The following is a 13,280-nucleotide window of genomic DNA, read 5'->3' as shown; positions in this document are numbered from 1 at the left end:
TTCTTATTACTTCTTTTTTTCTTGGTCATCTAGTGGTGCTAGAGTTCCCTAGTGCTTCTCGAGGAGCAGACATGGAGCACCAGCGGAAGACCAGCAAGGTCAAGGCCACCTACTACAGCCACGAGACAGAAGTCATATTTGCCTTCCCCTCCTTGTACATGAATCTCAAGACTTCACACTTCCAGGGGGAGAAACCTCCGGAGGAAGGAGGTGAGCAGAAAACAATTCATATGAAAGTAGGTTAAGAAAGCCTCAAGAAAAATGACCAGTAAAAAAAATTATATTTTTCATACATTTATTACTTCTGTGTATTCCTCCATGTATATTGCACAAGAGTTAGAGAATGTCTTGAAGGCTGGTGTCCCTAGAAAGTCTACTTTTTTTTTTGTTCATCTTTTTCTTTTGTCTGTTATCTAGCTTGCTCGTAGTTTTGAATCTCCTTTATTGCATTGTCATACAAAGAAACAAAACCTGTAGGTCAATTTAAAATGGAATCTATGTTTATGTTTTGTTTCAGAGGACCGCCCTAAGGTGGAGTGTAGCTTTGTGGCCGAGTTCTATGATCATATCTACGTAGCCATGGATGCTGAAGTGATTCTCTTCCTCCATGACCTAGTGTCCTCGTACATTAGGGAGAAAGATCGCGGTATGTACTGAGTGCTTTCAACTTTCCCTATTCTTCACATAGGTACAGTCATAATACGATTGCCAGAGTCATTTTTTTTCCAGGTTTCTAGTAATTGATATTATGATTAAAGTACAGTCGAAACTGTAAGATGGCCACCCATTGCCAAGGAGAACAGTGGTTGTCCTAGACAGGTGGACATCTTACTCTGTCATTATAATGTTAAAAAAGAAATGCAAGGGGCATGGAATGGGAAGCGGTAGTTTGTGCAGCGGATTGTCCTATAAAATTTTGTTTGTTCTTTTCAGTTTGTACTTAGGGGTACAATTTTTAAAACAACATGAATACTGGAAAGTAAATCTTTGTCTCGTACGCTATGTGAATCGCTCTCAGCTTTGGTTTTCCTAGCTGTGATTTCCTTAAAGGAACTTTGACCTCAGTTTGTGACTATCCTGCAGGGTCCGGCCCAAGGCCTTCCAGTAAAACAGGCAAAGAAATGTCCAAGTCTGAGAGCAAGCTCAGTGACCCGACCTCTGCCCTCAAGCATGACTACAGGAGCTTTGAATGCAAGACGTGGCAGCTGGAGCCTACCCTCAGGTTTGTTTTACTATTCATATTTTGCCGTCCTTCACGAATTGGAGGGACATTCGCTTGGCATTGTGGTAAAATCAGACGCTCGTCAAAATAATGGGATAGAAGAAACCAAGAGTTTTCCACCGCTTGATCAATTTGTATCAAACTTTTTGTTGTTGCCTTAACACATTTTATATTTATTTAAAAACACATTTCTGTGTGGATTTTACTGAAAAACATTATCAAAGGCAAAAAAAAAGTAAATTTGCAGTTTCCAAGGGCACTCAAGCTTTGGAAGTCAGAAAGATTTTGCAACAATTCTCCTGCTTATTTTACCTCTCTGACACCAGGCAACCCCCACCTTTTCAGTGGAAAATACCTAGACTTCTATTCAAGATAGATGGGTTGTTTTTTTTTACATCGAAAGCAAGGCAAATGAACAGGACTATAAAAACCCAAAAAATTCAATATGCCCAAAAATTAACTAGTGCCTGATTCCACAGTGTTGTGACGCATTTTGTTTTTGCAAAACAGAAACATTTTTGATAGGATATGATTTACTATTTGTGAGGCAGCGTGGTGAAATCAGACGCTCGTCTTCTTTTTTATGTTTGTTACTCTCTTGTAACTCCTCTAATCTTCTGGTGCTCATATGACATTATGCAGTTCCGAGCACGGTAAAAACTCTACTGAAACAAAACTGTTATTTTGCCAACTTGCTGTAACTCTGACATGTCTCGTAGGTTGATCCACTGGGCCAGCACACAGATCGACCCTGTAGGTGCGGACTACGTCCTGCAGAAGCTGGGCTTCTCTCACGCCCGGGTCACCATCCCCAAGTGGGTACAGCGCGGCTTCATGGACCCCCTGGACAAGGTGCTGTCTGTATTGGTGGACAAACTGATCACCATGCTTCGGGACCAGCAGAGCAGCGTGCTTCTTGATGAGTCTCTGGATCAGGAAACAGGAACAGGAGATCGGCCTGTTACAGAGAAATGATCAGTTGGGAGATGGGTCTTTTTGAGAAATGATGGCCCGAGAGATGGGTCTGTCTGAGAAATGATGGCCCGAGAGATGGGTCTGTCTGAGAAATGATGGCCTGAGAGATGGGTCTGTCTGAGAAATGATGGCCCGAGAGATGGGTCTGTCTGAGAAATGATGGCCCGAGAGATGGGTCTGTCTGAGAAATGATGGCCTGAGAGATGGGTCTGTCTGAGAAATGATGACATGGATGATTGAAATAATGACTCTGGAGGTCGGTCTGGCTGTGAAAAAAATTGATTCAAGTGCCGAGTCTAACTCCAAGAAATGCTAACTTGAGCACACATCTGGGCACACATGACCGTTACTCGTTTTTGCATTTAGTGCATTTCTCAGTATGCAGTGGTGTAAATGGATCAGTTGACCAAAGCGAGGTCGAAGCATATGCTTGTGTAGGTCCTGAAAGGCTCAGGAGCCCTCAAAGGGTAATGCATAAGGGAATGGGAGAACAGTGTCCTTCTTGATGATTCAATTAACTGTTAACAAGAGTTGGCCTGGACATGGAAAGGGGGGGGGGGGGGATTGCTGATGTCTGGCTATTTCTGGATTGCAGCTTAGATCTTGTTGGAAAATCCATGAAAAGGGATGGGGAACAGGTCCATCTCTGTTAAGTGAAATCTGCTGATGACTTGATGATTATAACTCTTATATTGTGTGTGGTATGCCTATATATGTCATGTTCTGTGCAAATCCTTTTTTACAACTGGTTAATTTATACCTGTCTTATATTATTATGAGCAGGGCTCCTTTTTTCTGGCCAGTTGTTAATATGTAAGCATAAAGTCTGCTGATGGGCACGCGAAAAACAGAATGAGACGAAGATTATGTGTTCCACCATAGCTTTTATGTAGCCCTGGTGGATGCAGAAGGGATGTAGGTGCAGGTACACTACTCTCTTTTAATGTGCAAGGAATAGTTTCTGTCAAGTTAAATGTGCATTTTTTTTTTCTTACAAAAGAGCCTATTTGACCTGTACCAATTTGGTCTCGGTTCCACCTGTGCAAAATTGTGAAAGTGATATGAGAATTGTCAAAAATAATACATTTACTTGTTTATTGGGACTTAAGAGACTATCTGTACTAGAAGTAACATTGTCAGCCATTAAGTTATGATTTGTTTTATGAGTTAACTCTTTATCTCCGGCACACCGTTCCCAGCGGCTTGCTGTCGGAACCACTCTGCTGGTGAGCCACTGACAACAGCTCAGGCACATTCCTTTACGACTTCGACATCAAATTACTTTTCAGCAATTGCCGAAAACAGGTTTCTTTTACCGTAAGTTCATTCATTAGATGAAGAACTATCAAAATAGGTTTGTTAGTTTCGATTTAATGACCCATTTAATGACGTTTTTGTCATTTTTAGATTTAGCACCAAGAAAAGGGCCTCGGCGTAGTGGGTTTACCCCCTTCGGAGAAAAAAAATTAAAGCCTCATTTTTATCTGTATATTTTCTTCTTTTTATAGCTTAAGAAACATTCTTTTTTAGTGAATTATGAGAAGTTAAAGATATTTGCCCTTTTGATCTTATGTTCGATGGAACATACATTGTACAGAATCTTCACAGGCAGACTGAACTTCATGACACAGACTCATTTCTCATTATTGTAGACTGTCGATGCTTTCTTGTGTTCACATGTTGATCAACTTTTTGCCCTTAGAATAGCAACGAAACTTCTGTCTTTTTATTGTTGTGAATATTTCTGGCCAGTTTCAAAATGATTACCCCATCCTAATTGACTTGCATTTTATAGAGGATCACTGCCTGACGTGACAGTGTAGTGTCTTGCATATCACTCACCCACTTACTCAGATTATCTGTTTAGACAAACGATTTTCTGTTCTTCAGTTGTTTTTAGATGTTTAATTATATTGTGCATTGCTTTATTATCATAGCAAAGAAATTGCACCTATATATTCATATAGGAATAGCTCCAAGCTTGTTCGATGAAGACATTGGGGGCTTTGCAATTACATAATTCATTTTTGTCTTCTCCTTAAAAATGTAAGAAGATTTGGGTGGGCGATCTGCCTGTGACCAATGAGTTACTTCTTTGAACAAAAGAAAACAGACTATGTTATGAAGTTACATTTCTGAAATAAACCTTCAATATTCCTCCTTTTTCTGTCCTTCCATCTTGTGCTGTGTTTCACATTTTCCCTTGACATCCTATTATTACTTGGCTTTTGCTGTCTTTTTTTTAACAATAGATTTGCTTTTTATCCTTTTGTTATGTATACCTAGGCATAATACGCACATGATTATTATGACAGCTGTTTCAAATCAACAAATACATCTTGTTTAGTCAACGGGTGACTGAATACAATCGATAAGTGTTCCCCATGTATTACTAGCTGTTTTTTCTAATGTTATTGAATGTTTTGCTCGAGTAATTGTTATGTAGTCAATGATAACATCAACTGCTAGATCTATACCTAAGTTAGGTAAAAGTTTTCCCAATGCTTGCTTTAAGATTCTCCCCCATCATGTGTCCTGAGCTAGTGCTCAACCTTTGAAATGACCAGCCTCTTTCTAGTTAAAACACTAACAAAGACAAGATGAATAAACAACAAAAAGATTGAATGATCCTTTCTGCTTGATGTCCATGAAAGTGCACACACACATGCGACATGTTCATGTTTGTCATGTGTTTTTATTACTGAGAGAAAAAAAAGTGTTTCCTTTTTCTGAGCTAGTTACTTTTTTTTTTTTCCATTATATAGTATGTCTTAACATTGAAGTATGATGTTCAGATAAGCATTTTATTGTTCTAATGTTTCCATTATACTGTTTTAATGTAGATTTGAGGCATCACCTTCCTGTTATTTGAGAAGTAAAGATTGTAAAAAAGAAAAGAAGAGACAGCTTTCTTCCCACTTTGAGGAAGTTAATTGTATAATCGATTGCACAAAGATATATATACAGATGGTAAAAGTCCTTTTGTTCTTTCATATGAAACTACACATCGACAAATTTTCAGCTTAAACTTACCATGACTCTTTCTAGCACCCTGTTCTTGGTCCAGTGTTAAATGTATCGGACTCAATAACCACCCATCTAATAGCTTTTCTCATTTTACATTACTTCACATTTTCATTTGAGATCCACCCTTGCCAAATTGTATTTGTTATATTGTTTATGTCCTAACCGTGGGGATTATTGCGGATAATGAATTTTCTGTGTTCCGTGTCTCTTAGGCAGATTTCAAAAATACTTTGCGATTTCTTTTTAAATACATGATGTATTCTTGTGCAGATGCTATTAGTACTTTGTGAGATTTTTTAAATTAAGCATATCTTTACAATGTGGTCTACCATAGAAGTTTGACAGCTTCTTTGAATCATTTTGATGTATAAATATACTTTAAATATAGGAAATGGCTACAAGTAGCTGTGTTTCTAAATGTCATGTGAAAATCTTCCATATCAGAAGCAGGATGGAAAGGGGTGGCTAGCCAAGAACTATAAAAAGTGTTTAAATAGGAAGTTCTCCTGTGAAAGACTGAGAAAATATGTTGACATTCCAAGAACTTTTATGAGTGTTCTAAGTGTTTGTGACATTTGTAGAATGTATAGTGTAAAAAAAAAATCATCTCTGCTTGAAAGATCAGTCTTGAAATTGTTATAGAAGAGGGAAGTTGTAAAAAGGAATCCTTTTCAGTATGTTGTTTACTTTATTTTCTCTCTTGATTTAAAAAAAAAAAAAGGCTGGTTGCTGTCACAGGGGAGATGTTTGATCAGGGAATCCGTATTTGACAAAAGAATGCAACTATTTTACATCACCTTTTGTCAGTGCAATATTATCCTGTGCCGTGTGATTTGTGGTCACATTCTTTGTATGCCTTTAGAAACAGGGATACAAATTATGTGTGGATTGAAAGTGAAGCAGATGGATTGCACAGAATGGGTCATGGTGCAAAAGATTGTTGTGTTGTAGGAAGTAAGATTGATTTGAACACTGTTTTGCTCGTTGCACCCCAGCAATATACAGACTGTTACTTCTGATTGATCATCGTGCCATTGTTTTTTTTTAGAGACTGGAGTGTGATAATACTTCATAGTGAATTCCAGTGTTGGTTAAAAAATTACAGTGAGGTTCTTCATGTACAAGAAAGTGTCCATGTCTTAGATTTATCCATTTACCAATAAAGCCGGCACCGGCTAGTGGTGTGATGGTCCTGTCTAAATCACTTTGATGTGGTCTTATAGAACCTGTACATATGTTTTAAAGTGTCCTATGATTACAGCTTCTTTAGTCTTGTTAACTGATAATAAAAAAATTTTTTTAAGGGGGATAGTGGTATGAGTTTTTATATGTTCCTTTATTAAATCCACTTTTTCAAGTTACAGGGTTTGTGCTTGTGCCAGTCAGTATTTTTTGTGGGCCAGACATATTTTGTAGAATGTGGTTTAAACCTGACAGAAGAAGGCGATTAAAACAATTTTTATGATAGCATTGGGAAAAGCTGTGATATACATATATATATATATTTTCAAGTTGTTGTGACGACATCATGTCTTTATAAAATTTATACTTTTTCTTTGATTAAAGTAATTTTTTTTTTCTAGAAGCATTAACGTTTTGGTCAATTCCATGTTATGAGTTTGTTCTATATAGTTGGTAGAGTGATATTGCCTTTTCCTGCCCTGAGTCAAAGGGACGCTTCAGCACTTGTTTGTTTAGTTTGTTTTTGTTCTCAACTGAACACAATTGTATTTTGTGGAGAGCTTTTGTCCGTTTTGCTGAGTAAACTGAAAAGACAGAGGTGTTAATTTGTACACTTGAAAGACTGGTAGATTGTTTGGATAATTATATTATGGAAAATCATTTTTTTCTATCAATTTACTGTTGTCATATTTGGCTGTTGCCAATTCCATAATTTTGGCAAAGTGAAAACCTGTTGATATGCTGTGAGTATAGCCTCAGACCCACTTGGTACTGGCATTTTCGACAGCGCATATTATTGGTTTCCCGATCTGAAGGAGGGGTAAGCTTGAGTGTTTCACGTAAAGTGCTCACTGAAGGTCAACACACATGCTCAAAACTAGCCAATCTAAGCCGTTCAAAGTCGTTTTAGATTATTACTTTTGCTTACTGGTGACATCACCATTGTGGAAAATGGATCCCATTGTATATTTAATGCAAATTATATTGAAATTTTGATCAGTTATGATTATCAAATGCTGACTAAAAAAACAAAATTGCATGTGCAATACGAGGATGATTATGGTTGTTCATGAACTGTCTAGTAATAAAATGTGAGAGGTTATCTGTTAACCTAGAAGTCCTCTACTCTTTCCATGACTTTCACCTTGCTGATTTAGGCTACTAAAGTTTTTTTAAAAATGTCATTTTGAATATTATATGTTCTTTCGGATGAGTGCCATATAAAGGAAACGGTCAGTAACGAAGTTGTCCCTGTCACGAGTAACATTGTCATCTAATATTTTTATGTTCTTCCCTCTTTCATTTCTTTCTTTGTCTTGCATATTTTTTTCACAGCTCTCGTACGTTGACATGTTAGTCATGGTCTGTTCATCAAAATAATGAATTGGTGAGGAATGGTTGAACAATGTGTCGAACAAAATTTTGGTTGTTTTGTTTCAGTTGTGTTTCTGTGAGATGTTGGCCCTGCTTTGCTCTTTTCTTTCCAAGCCCAAATATAGATTTCCATTGTATCAAGGCAGAAGTTTTAAGTGTGTAGAAAATTAAGGGACAGATGTTTTTGGTTGCATAATGGAAGAAAAGCTCACCACTAAGGGTGAGGGATCCTCCAGCATTATATCTCTTGATAATGCCTCATCTTTGTATGCTCATTGCTGGTATTGGGCTGATCACATTGAAGGTTGCTGCAGAGATGGGAACTTTTGCTCTTTCACTTTCTGATCTGTGTTATTTTATCTAATTTTTTGTTTGTTTCTAGAGAAAGCTCAATAACTTATTCTTTGTGGAGTTTATGAGAATCTCTATGTGTGTTAATATAAATGTATTTATTTTCATTGTATTGTACATTATCACACACACTCTTGTCTGACACTTATACAATATTGTATAAAAGATCTTGTAAATGGTATTGATTTTTGTTTGTGAGCTATCAGGTCTCTCATGGGATGATACGTCATAAGAAAATGTTAAGAGACCGCAGAAAAAAGCCTTGAGTTATGTCATATGAGCAACGGAGAAGCTCTTCTGACTGCTTTGGGTGTGCTATTTTTATCATGTTGTGTCATTGTCTTATCAGGTCAATTTTTTTTCTTTCCTGTCTTATGGCAGAACCCCCCACCCCCCAGCACATTACAATTACAGGGAATAAACTTTCAATGTGAATTGTTGATGTTCAATCTGGTGTGGCCTCCTGCTTATCATTTTCTTCATTATCTCTATTCCTCTTAATCTGTGTGTGGTGAAATCCTTCTGACTGGTTAACTGATCCTTGTGCTCCACTTAGTCTCACTTTACTAATCATAAAGGAATGTTTTATTGTATGTCATAGGAGATTATGAATTCTAAAAATCTTTAATGAGTGTGCTTTCCTCACTTTTTGACTCCCAGCAGTTGGGTGGGTGTAGAATTGTGAATTACAATGGAAATCCTATGTAAGTTTAAAGCTCACAAAATAGAAACTCCTTTGGCTGACACTTCTTTTGTTGTAAGTGTCATGCCGTCACATTTGTTAATGAGCATGTGGTGAATGGTAAGTCAAGGCTGGGAGTTTCACATCCTGAAAGGAAGAGTGTATTTGTCGCTGTCACAAGAAAAAGGAGTAACTCACCCTGTGGAGCAAAGTCAAAAAGAGCTACTACTTGTTTTTCTTGCGATATCGAAAATGGGTTAAGAAGATATGTTGTATTCTAGGAACAATGTTTCCCTACTGCTATTTGGCAGCCTAAAACTACAGATTCTGTTTTCATCACAAATTTTCTTTCTTTCTTTTCTTTTCTTTTCTTTTTATTCTTTTCTTTTCTTTCTCTTCCTTTTGTTTTTATTTTTGTTTTTGTTTTGTTTTGTTTAGATAGATCTATATTTATTCTTGATGCTTGGTAAGGAGCTTTAACAATATTCCTGTTGTTTGTGACTCATTTGCTGTACACACTGCCTTCACACTATGTTGTGATTTCCCTCGGTATTCTGTTCATTTGCTCAGTATGTTTTTGCTTTTGTCATATTTAATTTTAGTCGTGTTATCACAAGATATGTGTACCATGCAAATGTACTGTCCTTTTTTCAGTTGAAAACAATATATGCGAGATGAATAAAGATTGTCATTGTCGTTGTCATATTAGTCCAAGCTAGATTGTGTACAATTGCTACTGGGAGTACATGTAAATGAATAAATATGTAACGTTATGACTTAATTGCTAACAGCTGATATGAATGAGTGAATCCCAACAGCTGATGTGTGTACTAATGTAAAAAGGAAATGTTGAGCAATCTTAAATCTTTGTACCTTGACACTTTGCCGATTAATCAGATTTTGCGGGTTTTAAAAAAAGTTACTCATGTGCTTTTCTAGGAATAGGCATAGAATATTCTGATCCACATATATGTACGGACATGTCAAATTATAATGTAGATCTAGTTAGACTTTTCAGTTTAATTGAAACAGTGTACATATAGACTTGACTTATGATAGTGTTTGTGGTGTTTATTTGAGTGCTGTTGGACTGATAATGATATTTGATTATAAAATGTTAACAAAAGAAAAATGAACAAAAAGAGGGATGTTATCCCTTTTTATGAACAAAATGAATGTCTGTAAAAGGCACCTCAATCTACGGAGTAAGTTAGTTTTGTTAAAAGTAGCGAGACGTATTCTAATGTTATTGCTGTTGTTTGATCTGCTATAGTGCATGTTGTCTCGGGGATAGAAATGATTGGCATATTGTTTGATGTATCCATTAACAATACTGGAACAGTATAATTGGGGTGGGGGGGGGGGGGTATTGCTTAAAACTTATGGATAACTTCGCTCATCAGAGCTTACTTCTGAAAAGAAATCAAATGCCTGTCATCTATCCGTGCAAGGTAACAGGCAGGATTTCTGAATTATTCTTTCATAGTGTGCAGTGCCCGTGATGCTTCTAAAAAGACATGTGCTTGACATGACATTGTCAATATATCTATGACATAGGACATTGTCAGTATAGTGACAACTTAGGTGCCTTGATGTCATTTGAAATTCTGTTTAAACAGTTTATTTCAGTATTGGATATTGAATATAATCACTATCAGGGTATAAATGTTAACTTTGAAGTGTCAGGTTTTGTGCATCACCTTTATGATGTCTTTAGCAGGCTTCTCACTTTTTCTGTTTATGTAGACTATTCTATCTCAGGTTTGGGTTGTTTGAGTTTGAAAGGGAGTACCTTTCCTAAGCTTTGATTTTGAAATGACTGCTCTGGGAATGAAGTTATTTCAAATGACAGCTCTTTAGGTTTTGCCTCGGTGTATAAATATAAAACTCAAGGCTGAATTTTGTCTTGAATATCCTTTTGTTTTGGTGTTAAATGGCATTCGCAACTACATAAGGTCAGGTGAGTGCGGGGGACACGTTAAATGTTTTCAGTGTGGTAGGAAGTTTGAATTTTGCACAGGTGGCGGTTGAAGCCTACTCAGACTACTCTTAACGATTTTAGGACCACCACGGGATCTTAACGTTTGCATCATTTTTCATCCTTATCCTTTAAGGTTAGGTCAGGGGTGAAAGACGGCAGAAAGAAGGAGCTAGGAGTAGCAGTAGAAAGATTCAGGAGCCCAGAGGACGGGGGAAGGAGGGGAGGCAGAAAGTGGAGATACAATGAAAGCAGATGCCAGAATATGATTAGAGGAGGGGGCGAAAGGAGAAATTATAAAGAACATTTTTCGGTGCTGTCAGGTTTCAAACCCAGGACCTATTGAATGAAAGACAAACACCGTACTTCTAGACCACGAGAGCCCTCTAGGTATCCTTTGTCAAAAGCTCATATGACTATTGTTATAAGGTCGTGATAGTCTACAACATTTTCTGTTTGACACACCTGGCCAGTGCGGCACTTTTTGTGCTTGTTAACCCTATCCGTACGTCTTGTTTTACTATCGTATTCATATGACGTGGGGAATTCTGTGCCTCCACTTTCCAAAGAGGAAATTTACTCGTTAATCCTATCTGTATTCTTTGCATAGCAGTCTGTCAAAATGAATTTTTGAGAAATACTGAAAGTTTCAAAGAGAATGTTCTCACTAGAAGTATTCTAAAATGTGAAGAATACAACCCTGGGGGTACAAAATGACCCCAGGGCGTACGGATAGGGTTAAGCCCTCTGCTTTGTGAGTTGGAATTTGCTAATAAGAATGCTTTGGTTTATGTACACAGCTTGAACTTGGGTTTAGTTTTTATTTTTGTTGTCTTGCTTTTCATCTTTCATTTGCAGTATTTCATGGTTGTGCGAATCTATTGTGATGGGTTTAGTGATTACTTTTTAATGAATAACTTGTACTTTGTACTTGTATGTCTCCCATAGAACATAACAAACTTCTCCCCAGGCGGTGTATCACATACAGTGTTTTAACATTCCTGCATGTGGCTTGCACCTCACTACATTTCCCATTCCAGAATTGTCGAATAATAAAGGCTTTGCAGGTCTCTTGCCTATGTATGATTTCCTTCCCTGCTTATTAAAAAAAAAGTTTGATTGCCACGTTTATATAGTAGAATGGTGATGCGCAGAAAATAAAAGATTTTGAAACAGGTTTTTGGGGTGATGCGCAGAAAATAAAAGATTTTGAAACAGGTTTTTGGTTTTTGTCTAGGTTTCTGTTTGTGATTGTGATATAATGCATTGTCTGTACACAATAAAAGTTAAATACATGCAATAAAATGATTCTTTTTAAAGCGATTAGTGCTTTTTGTTGACCTTTCATGGTGTTACACATTCTTTTCGCGGGATTATTGTTGACTTAAAAGGTATCGTGCTGGAATAATGGTGTGGATCACCTAGATCTAAGTCACCAAACAGGATATATTTTTTAATTTTAGTTGCTTGAGAAGTCTTCATACCTTTCCCCATGGACACTGTAGGCCTATATGTTGAATGGGTGTATTTAACATGTCGTATCTTTTAAAATTTGATTGTTAATTTTATACTCAATTATCTTTGTCTTTGTCCTCTAGTGATCCTCCTTTTACTTCTAATCTTTCCCGATTTTTCTCCATTAATTTCTTTGATGGTACTTGAAACATAATACTGTATGTACTAAATAGTCTCCTTGGGTTATTTTGAAATTACAAAAAGTCTGCTCAGTGGGCTCTCTCACGATCAATATATGTATTATTATTTCAATGTATGCGGCGACGGTTTTTTAATTGAATAAGTATAAAATTCCAACCGGCTCTACCATTTCTTTTGAGAAAATTTTACCACAGTAGCCAACTGGTTGAGCAACCAAGATGGCCGTTGTAAGGTGAATTCTGCTCTCAGTCCACATCTGCAAGAACAACATTTCTAGTCCCTTATTACTCCGCCCTTTCCTCTTAGACCCCCCCTCCCCCTCCCCCTTCCTTTCCACGTTCCCCCGTCTCTTCCATTGAAGTGGTTGGATGTTAGGGCCTATGCTTTTGAACTGGCAACCCTAAGGTCGTGGGTTCAAATCCCACCTAGGGCCTCTCTTCTCTCTCTCTCTCTCTTTCTCTTTCTCTCTCTCTCTCTCTTTCTCTCTCTATCTCTGTCTGTCTGTCTGTCTTTCTGTCTCTCCCTCTTGTGCCCCCCCCCGCCCCCCATGTATCGTGATGACTGTAGGGCCTAAGGATATCGGGGTGTCTGTGTGATTGTGCGTGTTTGCATGTGTGTGTGTGTGTGTGTGTGTGTGTGTGTGTGTGTGTGCCTAATTATACTATGACATTATATTTATAGTTTATAAATTATGCTCTGGTAAATCTATACTGCCATCGAGCTCAGTGATAAAACTAAACAGAACGATTAGGATACCGGTTAGCTTGGAAAGCGAAACTAAATCTTCAATAATACTAGACATCATTTATATGTATGGTCACGGTGAAAGGGAA

At 37.4% G+C, this 13,280-nt stretch overlaps 1 protein-coding gene and 1 long non-coding RNA gene across 4 annotated transcripts in view; both read left to right on the top strand.

Moving 5' to 3' along the window:
* LOC101848471 (transmembrane protein KIAA1109 homolog) overlaps positions 1 to 3,468 on the top strand; it is a 104,466-nt gene extending 100,998 nt beyond the window's left edge. For all 3 annotated transcript variants that reach the window (XM_035972756.1, XM_035972757.1, XM_013088907.2), the window contains 4 exons: positions 34 to 210; positions 518 to 646; positions 1,084 to 1,222; positions 1,942 to 3,468. In XM_035972756.1, the coding sequence (XP_035828649.1) occupies positions 34 to 210; positions 518 to 646; positions 1,084 to 1,222; positions 1,942 to 2,197 (701 nt within the window). In that variant the 3' untranslated portion in view covers positions 2,198 to 3,468. The remainder of the gene's footprint in view (positions 1 to 33; positions 211 to 517; positions 647 to 1,083; positions 1,223 to 1,941) is intronic.
* A 182-nt stretch (positions 3,469 to 3,650) lies between these two features.
* On the top strand, positions 3,651 to 12,115 carry LOC101846843. Its single transcript, XR_221036.3, has 2 exons — positions 3,651 to 11,967; positions 12,010 to 12,115. It is a non-coding gene; the product is annotated as an uncharacterized LOC101846843 (long non-coding RNA).
* The last annotated feature ends 1,165 nt before the right edge of the window (positions 12,116 to 13,280 follow it).

Source organism: Aplysia californica, unplaced genomic scaffold (genome assembly GCF_000002075.1).
Source record: "Aplysia californica isolate F4 #8 unplaced genomic scaffold, AplCal3.0 scaffold00831, whole genome shotgun sequence".
NCBI classification, from domain to species: Eukaryota; Metazoa; Mollusca; class Gastropoda; order Aplysiida; family Aplysiidae; genus Aplysia; species Aplysia californica.
This window is presented reverse-complemented; position numbering and strand designations above follow the sequence as displayed.